The following is a 10,556-nucleotide window of genomic DNA, read 5'->3' as shown; positions in this document are numbered from 1 at the left end:
GCCCAGCAGCTGATCTGCTCGGCAGCGCCGCAGCAGTGAGGAGCCGAAGATCCGGGTTTCCCCTTTGCGTGGGCAGCGGAGAAACCCGGATCTTCGGCTCCTTGCTGCTGCGGCGCTGCCGAGCAGATCAGCTGCTGGGCGGCCGAAGGAACCTTCCCTGGGTCTTCCCCGCCGCCCACGCAAAGGGGAAACCCCGATCTTTGGCTCCTCGCTGCTGCGGCGCTGCCGAGCAGATCAGCTGCTGGGCGGCGGAAGGAACCTTCCCTGGGTCTTCCCAGGTGCGGAAGTAAAAACACCATCTGCGCATGCGCGGCCATGGAAAAAAGGGCGCGCATGCGCAGATGGTGTTTTTACTTCCGCACCACTATATAGCGAAAAATCGATTATCGCGAGGGGTCTTGGAACGGAACCCTCGCGATAATCGAGGGATCACTGTATATATGATGTATATGATGGTGATGAAGAGATTAAAGCAGTGATGGCTTGTAAAATATTTTTCCACCTGTTCGTGTGCGTAAGACGTCTGTGCATGTGCAGAATTATCCTGGGTAGTTAAGTAGAGCCTCTCACTGCTGGTGCTGCCAGTTCTAAGAACCGGTCTGAGCTGGGAGAAACCTATCACTGGATTATTAAAACACTGGATTAGGAAAAGGAAAGCCAGGTTCAGATTCTGCCTTAAGCAAGGAGGATAACTTTGAGCCAGTTGCTCTAGTTCAGCCCTAGACAATGTTATAGTTTTCAGTGAACAGTAGACTAATCTGAGATGATTATCTACAATATATCTGCTTCTATGTGCACATACAAATCCAGACAAATATGAGATGCAGTGTGAAGAAATGCCAGGTGGGTCACTGATAAATTATATTTTCTTCACAGTCTAAAAATTTTAATCATCATCAGAGAATAAAATAGAATTAACAAATGTTACAGATAGATCTTGATGTTAAAATGTTCTACAGTTCTATGTTAGTAAAAGTGTCAATATCCATTGCATGAGTATTCATTAGAATTTCTAAAACAAAACAAAAAGGTATATCAGTGAATCTCCTAAAACAAAATTAATACCTGAAGTAATTTATGAGTAAACAAATAAAATGAAAATACATTGTAAATTCAGTAACAGCAACACAAGGGTACTTGTTTATATTTGTAGAATTATTCTGTGACACTCAGGAACTTCTTTGCCTAAGTATTAGCCAAAAAATGTCTTCCTCAAAGCACAATTTATCTCTTTATTTCTGAGACAATATATTAGAGGGTTCAAAAGAGGAACTATTACAGTGTAGAGCACTGACACAAGTTTGTTGGAGTTGTAGGCATACATAGCTTTAGGTCGTGCATAGGTGAAGAGTGTGGTGGAGTAAAAGAGCACAACCACTATGAGGTGAGAACTGCATGTAGAGAAAGCCTTCTTTCTTCCCTGTGCTGAAGGAATCTTTAGGACTGTTGAAATGATATAGATGTATGATGTAACAACCATACAGAGAGGGACCAAGATAACCATTAGAGCCAGGATAAAGTCTACCAGTTCAGCTCTGGAAGAATCGGTGCAAGAAATATTCAAGAGAGGTGAAATATCACAGAAATAATGATTGATCTTGTAAGTGCTACAATATTTCAGCCGGCCAATAAAGCTAAGTTTTATCATGGAGGTGAGTAAACCACATATCCAGCATCCTGCTGAAAGCTGAACACATAAATTATTGCTCATGAGGACAGGGTAACGAAGTGGATAGCATATAGCTAAGTACCGATCATAAGCCATCACAGCTAGAAGAATATATTCACTGCAAACAAAGGTAACAAAAAAATATGGCTGTGTTAGACAACCTTGGAAGGAAATGCGCTTGTCTTGTGATAGAAAATCTCCCAACATTTTAGGAACAATGACTGTGATGTACCAGACTTCGAGGAAGGAGAGATTACACAAGAAAAGGTACATGGGTTTATGAAGATTGTTATTGACCCAAATGACTGCAATGATGATCAAATTCTCTATTAGAATCATCAAGTATGCAATGAGGAATAAGACAAAGAGGAGAATCTGAAGCTCTGCAGTGGTAGTGAATCCCAGTAGGATGAAGTAGCTTACATTTGTCTGGTTGGCTTCTTCCATGTTGCATAGAGTCTAGGATTTAAAAGAACAAGAGAGAAATATGTAATACAACATCAATTAATCTATGAGCCCCTATATTTTTTTTCTATTTTTGAAGTTCAGGACAAAAAAAATATCTATTTGAGAAATCTACTTCATTCTTCTATAATTTTTTAGGTTTGAAAACATAAAGGTTAAACAATAAGGCAATGAAAATATTTTTTTTTAAAAAAGAAAAATATACAATATTTTTCTTCCTACATATTGAAAATGAATTCACAGCAAACCTATGTTCCAATCCTGAAATATGCATATTGAATTGTACCAGATTCAGGGACATCAACTATATTAAAGCAGTGATATTTAAATCAATTATAACATTCTGTTTATGTGTATGATAGACAGATATTTGTTGTCATAAATAGACCTCCCTTGGAATTACAATTTATCCTTGAATTGTACTGTAGATAAGGCTCATTAAAGAAAATGTAATGTTGTCAGTTTGTCAGACAAACTGTACAAAATATATTTGCCAATTTTGAGTTTCTATGCAAAACTCATGAAAGAACTGGTGAGTAAAATTCACAATTCATTAGTTTCAACTATCCCATTGCATACCTGTAAAAGCAAAATGAATTCTATTCAATTACAGCTTAGTACACATTTTCATCAACTTCCTTTAGATCTCCTTAAGAATATTATAGCACCAGTTTCTTTTCTATACATCAAAATGTCTTTATATTATCTATTTAGTTGTATGCCACTTGCAAAGATGTATAGAAAAGAAATAAGGATAGTCATCTCAGATTTATCCAGGCTGATTTTTTTGTTTTTCTTTCTTTTCTTTTCATTCTGTCCTTTTATAGAAAGATTTTTTTTCTCATCTCTCCTTCCTGGAATTAACCATGGGAATTATTACAATTCTCTCAAGAACTGCATCCTCAGAAGATATTTTAATTCCTTCACCCATTGGGCTATATGTTTTTAAGAGTCCTAGCTGAAAATAAAAAGACCAAGCTATAAGCTGTTTTAGGAAAATAAGACAAATTAAAACTAGGACACTAGGGAAATTATTGATAGGTTCTTAAAAGGTTGCTGCCTAAGTTTCATGCCTTCTTCTATAGTCCATGTTCATTATTCTTAAAATAAAGATTTAAGGCTGGTTGCTTACTAATAGCAATAGCAGTTAGACCTATATACCACTTCGTAGTGCTTTTACATCCCTCTCTAAGCACTTTACAGAGTCAGAAAATTACCCTCAACAACTGGGATCCTCATTTTACCTACTGTACCTTGGAAAGTGAGGCAACATTGAGCTAGTGAGATTTGAACTGTTGAACTGCAGCTAGCAGTTGTTGTGGCCCATTTGCATCCTGCACAGCTGGTCACAAATCCTGAGGATTAAGACACTGCTCATGCTACTACCCGCATGTCTATTCAGCATGCTTTTGGCCAAATGGTCTGGTGAATAGGGTCATGTCAGACCAAGGAGCTCAGTTCACTGCCCAATTCTGGAAAGGGCTAATGGAGGCTCTCGAGGTCCTGTTTATCATGAGCATATCACTCACAGACTAACGGAGGCATAGAGAAAGTGATCTGCATCCTTGAGCAGTACCTGCGTTGTTTTGTCAACCAAAAGCAGAAAAATTAGGCAGAGTACCACAAAGTTGCTGAATTCATTTTTAACAACCCCCAACACTCCTCCACCCAGATCACCCCTTTCTTTGCCAATTTCAGCTATTATCCCCAATTCTTTCCATTCATGATCCTTGATTCTCCAGTTCCAGTGGCAGAGGAGTTCTTGTGAGAGCTCCAGGCTGTTCACCAGTTGCTGAAGTGGTACTTGAACAAAGCCAAGGAATATTATAAGAGGATAGTGGACTGCTTTCACCAAGCAAACCCACGCTTGGCTATTTGGGATAGAGTTTCGCTATCCACAAAACATCTACTTTCAGATCAACTGTTCTTCAAGCTTGACCATCAGTATCATTGGTCCATTCCCAGTGGAAGCAGTCATCAATCTGGTGACTTATCGCCTTTCCTTGCCTCACTCTCTCTGTGTTCATCCAGTGTTTCACCAAGCCCTTCTTGTTCTGGACCATACTGCCAGTCTGCTCCATCCTCTTGAACAACCTCCACCAGTGGCCAGTGTTGTGATTCAGCCTGAGGCTGCTCAGGGACCAACTGTGTCTCTGCTGGCTCCATGCCCGGAGGAGGATGACAGCGCAGAGGAGGGGGCTGAACAGTCGGACGGGGGAGAGGAGAGTCAGGAATGGGATGAAGGAGAACAGCATGAGAGCCCTGGGGGGGGGGGCTCTCCCCAGCCAGTAGCTTGGAGTCATTAAGTGATGATGCACAAGCTGTCATTGACATGAGACAGAGACGTTCACAGCAACGAAAGGAGCGTTAAAGAAATATTTTCACCCTTGAATTAGAAACAGCTGGGTTTGGGTGTGGTCCTCATCAGCAGGGTTTAAAAGGCAGGCAAGGCCTTGAAGCCATGTGGAGTGTTATCAATTGGAGTTGCAGTGACCTGTTTTGATTCTCAGTGTCTCTGATCTTGGCTTGTGGCCTCGCAGTCTGGAAGACTCGTGGGAGGCGTCTGTTTGCTATCTACAGATTCGTCTTGGCAGCAAGAATCTGGTATTGCTTCATGGACTATTCCCTTCATGTATATATTTGAAGTTCCAGCGTTTTTCCTGTTTGTAAGGACATTTTCTGTTACCTGTGTTTTCCTTGAATTATATAAACTGCCTTTGCCTTTTACCAGTGTGTCTGGATTCTCTTTTTGGGTTGGTATTGGCTTCTGGAGTGACCCAGACAGAACACCCACTGTCCATGATAAACTGCCTGAGTCTGAAGTTGCCAGCATTCAGGATTCCCGGTGGATAAAGGTACGGTTCCAGTACCTCATCAAGTGGAAGGGGTATGGGCTGGAAGACTGCATCTTGGAGGATGCTACTTCTGTTCAAACTCCTGATCTGGTTCATGAACAATTTCCAATATGACCACGCCCCCACCGACAGATCTGGAGGAAGGGCCCTGCAGTAAGGGATAGTGTTCTGTCCGGTCCACATTCTGTGAAACTGGTCATGGATCCTGAGGATTGAGAGACAGTTGTGGCCTGGTACCCTAGGCTTATATACCAGGCACCTGAGTCTGATAGTGAGGAGGTTGGAGAGGATGCGGTATCAGAGGCTGAAAACCAAACCGGGCCTTCCACACCTCCCGAGGTGCACATGAGTGATTCAGGGGAAGAGGAGGAGTCTCTTCTTGATGCTAGGGTATGCAGAGTTGCCAGAAGCCTAACCAAGAGGAAGTCTCTGCATGAATAGATCTCTAGAACAATTGGCCACACCCTTAGGCTATTTAAGATTAATCCATGTGATGCTTCAGTGTGGAAGTCAACGTTTGTTATGTTCCAGATGTCCGCTTGAATTTCTCTCTTGGGATTTTATTATTTCAATGATGAATTACGAACTGGGGAGATGAGCTTATTATTTCAGGGCTTCCTGCACACTCAGAGTGAGTCAGTTAATGAGAGCGATGTGATCCAAGAAAATATATGTGAGTTTTGGTTTCTGTTTTGGATTCTAATTAGTAGCTGGCACTAAACAGACATTTCTTGCTTTGTTGCTGGATTTCTAAATCCAAACCTCCCTGCTATTAAAATATTAGAATTACACACTTAAAGCTTGTAAAATCAGTGTATGTTTGTCTATTTCTTGGTGGGCTTGTCTCTATGACAGGACATATTGACTTCCACCTCAACACCCCCACAAACAAACAAACTAGGATCATGGATCAGCTCTATGACAAAAAACTCTCGATCCGGCAACAATTAATTGAAATGGCTGACCAACTGGCTCAGCTTGCCTCTGCTCTGAGGAGAAACTGCCCTGTAAACATGCCAGATAAATTTAATGGACATGGAACTACGTTTCTAGATTTTTTGGGGGGACAATGCCAGTTGTTCATGGCTCTATGGCAGAGGATTTCCCAAACAATCGGGACAAAATGGGCCATACCTGTGCTAATCCAGAACAGCTGGCGCCAAACAGACTTATTTCTTTCTTTGTTGCTGGGTTTCTGAATCCTGCAGTTCTGATTATCCTCTGAAGTCTGTGTCAGTCTTCTTGGGTTGCAGGACCACACCAGACAGTTATAGAGGGGCAGATGACAGATTCAAGGATTTCTCTGTATAACTGTATCATCATTGTCTCAAATGAGTCCGATCACTGTCTGCAAACTTCAGTAGTTTAATAGAAGGACTGTTTTAGATACAGTCATTGGTGTATAGAGAGAACAGAAGTGGTGAGAGTATACAGCCTTGGGGGAGGGGGGCTGTGCTAATTGTACATATATTTAATGTGATTTTTCCTAGCTTCACTAGCTGCTTCCTGCCTGTTGGAAGCTTGTGATCCACTTACAAGTATGTTCAGATACCGCTAGCTTCTTTAGTTTGGTTAAGAGAATGTGCAGTATGGTGGTGTTGAATGCTGAACTGAAGTCTACAAAGAGGACCCTAGCAAAGGTCATTGGAGATTCAAGATGTTGTAGGATGTAGTATAGAGCCATATTAACAGCATCATCTGTCGATCTATTTGCATAGTATGCAAATAATCTATATACAATTAGACATCTGTCATTGTCTATTTTCCATCATCTGTCATTGTCTATATTCCAAAAGACATCCCAAAAGTTCAAATACTTTACTTTTAATAGAATAGAATAGAATAATCAATTTATGACCACAATTGAGCCCAAAATTTCTGTTGTTAAGCAAGACATTTGTTAAGCGAGCTTTACCCCATTTTATAACTTTTTTTAATCACAGTTGCTAAATTGATAATTAAGTGAATCTGGCTTTCCTATTGATTTTCCTTGACAGAAATTCAGAAAAATGATCACATGACCCCAGGGCACTGCAACTGTTATAAATGTGAACCAGTTCTCAAGTGTCTGAATTTGGATTACCTGATGATGGAAAAGCTGTAACAATCAAATGTAAAAATGGTTATGTCATTTTTTTCAAGTCCGCAACTTGAGGGTCCTCCTGGACCCCCAGATGAGCCTTGACCACCATCCCTCAGCTGTGGCCAGGGAGACGTTTGCCCAGATGCGCCTGGTTTACCAGTTGCGGCCCTATCTGGACCAGGAGGCTCTACGCACAGTCACCCAGGCCCTCATCACCTTGAGGTTCGATTACTGTAATGCTCTCTACATGGGGCTACTCTTGAAGAGTGGAGACTGCAAATAGTCCAGAATGCAGCCATGAGAGCTGTCATGGCTATACCTCGGTATACTCATATAACATCTATGCTTCATTTCCTATTAGTCTCCAGGCACAATTCAAGGTGCTGATTATTGCCTACAAAGCCCTACATGGCTCAGGGCCAGACTATTTATGGGACTGCCTCTTGCCAAACCAGTTTGCTTGAACTGACAAGTTTGCAACTCATAACATAGTGCCATATAAATCTGAATAAACATCTGATTGTCTACAGCAAGAAACTATTTTATTTCATTTAGCAATGCATCAGAAAGTCAATGGAAATGGCATGAGGAAATATGAATGGCATGGTTTACTGGGTTAGACAAAGATTGTGTTGTTTGAGCATGAGTCACTGCTGTTTCTAATTTCCTAAAACTGGCAAACTTGTTTCCCAGTACCGTTTCTATCTCCAAGTGCTATGATGGCAAGCCTATGCCACTCATGCCACAGGTGGCACACAGAGCCATATCTGAGGGCAAGCGAGGCATTGCCTTATGTCAGCTCCAGTGTACATATGTACACTGGCCAGCTGATTTTTGGCCTTCCAGAGGGTTTCCAAACTTCCAGTTGGCCCTTTATGGCTGTTTTTCATCATTCAGATGCTACAGAGGCTTTCCTGAAGCCTGGAGAGGGCGATAAACAGCCCAACGGTGTATCAATAGGCACCAATGCATGGGGGCAGTACAGGAGGTTGTATGTGCAAGTGGGGGAGGGCATTGCATTATGAATGCGGGCACACAAGAGGGCTATCATGCATGCATGCGCCCCTTTGACACTTGAGCAAAAAAGGTTTGCCGTCACAATCCTAATATTTTAAGTCTTTATATTTAAAGCCTTTATGTTTGTATGATTGTAATGACAATTTATTTTTCTTGATAAAGTGCATTTGTTACAAAAGTAATTGGTTAGCTTAACAATCTTAACAGCACTTTGACTATTTCCTTTTCTATACAACATCAGAGAAAAAAGAATGATTCACATAATTACTTGTATTCCATCTACTATAAAAATAATATCACTATAAACAAGTATTCTCTATTCTTTTAGGGCTAGAAATAATATTTATACATACAAGCACAACATTAATAAGAATCATGAAGAAACATAGCTTGGGGAAATCTTTTTATGAATAGAGTGTGAATGAAATAGAAACATCATATTCAAAAATTCCTCACGTTTTTTTGTTTTTGTGCAAGTAACATGTCAAAGCAGGCCTTTTTTCTGTATTGCCAAATTAGGGCAATTTAAAAACCATTTGTGATTTTCTGCTACTTACCTACTATTATTACAATTAACAGTAACAGCTATTGATGTGTGAGTTGTGATACTAATCAAATGAAACACTGAAAACACTTCATCAAATAATTGCTTTTCAATGGAGATTAGATACAGTATATAATGTGTATTTGTATGTGTGTGTGTGAGGATAGATTGATAGATGATGGCTTGAGTGATGGACAGAGATGATTGTGGGTGTATGTGTGTTTTTGTCTATATGTGTGTGAGTGGGTAAATGTTCTAATTGGTCTACCTTTTAGCCAATGTCCCAATGATACCAAAAGAGATTATTTTTAAAAAAAATAGCATGGATTTTAGCCCACATTTGTAACATGTTGCTTGCATCCTTAATATTTTTATTAATAATGATTGTTTCCTCACTGCTTATTTGACCCCTATAATCATTAAGTGTTGTACCTCATGATTCTTGAGATGATTCTTGATAAATGTATACACTGAGAGCATATGCACCAAGACAAATTCCTTGTTTGTCCAATCACACTTGGCCAATAAAGAATTCTGTTCTATATATTATATTCTATTTTGTTTGGTGAACAAAATGTTTTTAAAAACCACTCTCTAACATTAACCAAGGAGCTGCTAAATATCTTTCATTGATATATTTAAACAAATGGAATGGAGAAAATTGAAAATCGAGGAAAAGGCAGCAATTTTAACATTGTTCAAATTTCTATGATTATAAAGAACTTTTCTAAATATTTGCTTAATGACAAAATGTCTTCCTCAAGGCACAATTTATCTCTGTATTTCTGAGACAATATATTAGAGGGTTCAAAAGAGGAACTATTACAGTATAGAGCACTGACACAAGTTTGTTGGAGTTGTAGGCATACATAGCTTTTGGCCGTGCGTAGGTGAAGAGCGTGGTGGAATAAAAGAGCACCACCACTGTGAGGTGAGAACTGCACGTAGAGAAAGCCTTCTTTCTCCCCTGAGCTGAAGGAATCTTCAGGACTGTTAAAATGATGTAGATATATGATATAATAACCATGCAGAGGGGAACTATGATAACCATTAGAGCCAAGATAAAGTCTACCAGTTCAGCTATGGAAGAATCAGTGCATGAAACATTCAAAAGGGGTGAAATATCACAAAAATAATGATTGATTTTGTAAGTGCTACAATATTTCAATTGGCCAATAAAGCTCAGTTTTATCATGGACGTAATAAAACCACACATCCAGCATCCTGCTGAAAGCCAAGCACATAATATATTGTTCATGAGGACTGGGTAATGAAGTGGATAGCATATAGCCAAATAACGATCATAAGACATAGCAGCCAGAAGAACAAATTCACTACACATAAAACTGACAAAGAAATATAGTTGTGTTAGACAGCCTTGGAAGGAGATGTGTTTTTCTTGTGATAGAAAATCTTCTAACATTTTAGGGACAATTGTAGTAATATACCAGATTTCAAGGAAGGAAAGATTACATAAGAAGAGGTACATGGGCTTGTGAAGGTTATTATTGACCCAAATAACTATGAGGATTATGATATTCTCCATAATTATCATCAGATAAGCACAGAGGAAAAGGACGAAGAAGAAAATCTCAAGATCTGCATTGGTAAAGAATCCCAAAAGGATGAAATAGCTGACATTTGTCTGGTTGATGTCTTCCATTCAGAGTAGAATCTGTGATTCAAAAGAGATAGACATAAATATAAACAACATGATATGATCATTTATATTTTTTCACATTTATGAAATAGAATACAAAAAAAAGATAAATGATAATTCTAATTTACTCTTTATTTCAAAACATGTTTAAATATGATTTAAAATCATTTTTTAATAATAGTGTAATATCATACAATGATAATAAAATTATTTGAAATAATGATTTAAAAATATAAAAGCTTTACAATAATCACATGAGATAT

At 39.3% G+C, this 10,556-nt stretch overlaps 2 protein-coding genes across 2 annotated transcripts; both read right to left on the bottom strand.

Annotated features, from left to right (window-relative positions):
- Positions 1-1,192: 1,192 nt before the first annotated feature.
- On the bottom strand, positions 1,193-2,116 carry LOC139153935 (olfactory receptor 6Y1-like). Its single transcript, XM_070728358.1, has one exon. The coding sequence runs from the start codon at positions 2,114-2,116 to the stop codon at positions 1,193-1,195; it is 924 nt and encodes a 307-aa protein (XP_070584459.1).
- A 6,788-nt stretch (positions 2,117-8,904) lies between these two features.
- On the bottom strand, positions 8,905-10,296 carry LOC139153934 (olfactory receptor 6Y1-like). The gene is made up of 2 exons (XM_070728357.1): positions 9,386-10,296; positions 8,905-9,058 (listed from the first exon to the last, which is right to left on the bottom strand). Exons 1-2 carry the CDS (start codon positions 10,294-10,296, stop codon positions 8,905-8,907), a joined length of 1,065 nt encoding a protein of 354 aa, XP_070584458.1.
- Between the last annotated feature and the right edge of the window lie 260 nt (positions 10,297-10,556).

This window comes from Erythrolamprus reginae, chromosome Z (genome assembly GCF_031021105.1).
Source record: "Erythrolamprus reginae isolate rEryReg1 chromosome Z, rEryReg1.hap1, whole genome shotgun sequence".
Classification (NCBI taxonomy): Eukaryota; Metazoa; Chordata; class Lepidosauria; order Squamata; family Dipsadidae; genus Erythrolamprus; species Erythrolamprus reginae.
Note: the sequence above shows the minus strand (reverse complement) of the source record. Positions and strands in the feature narration are given on the sequence as shown.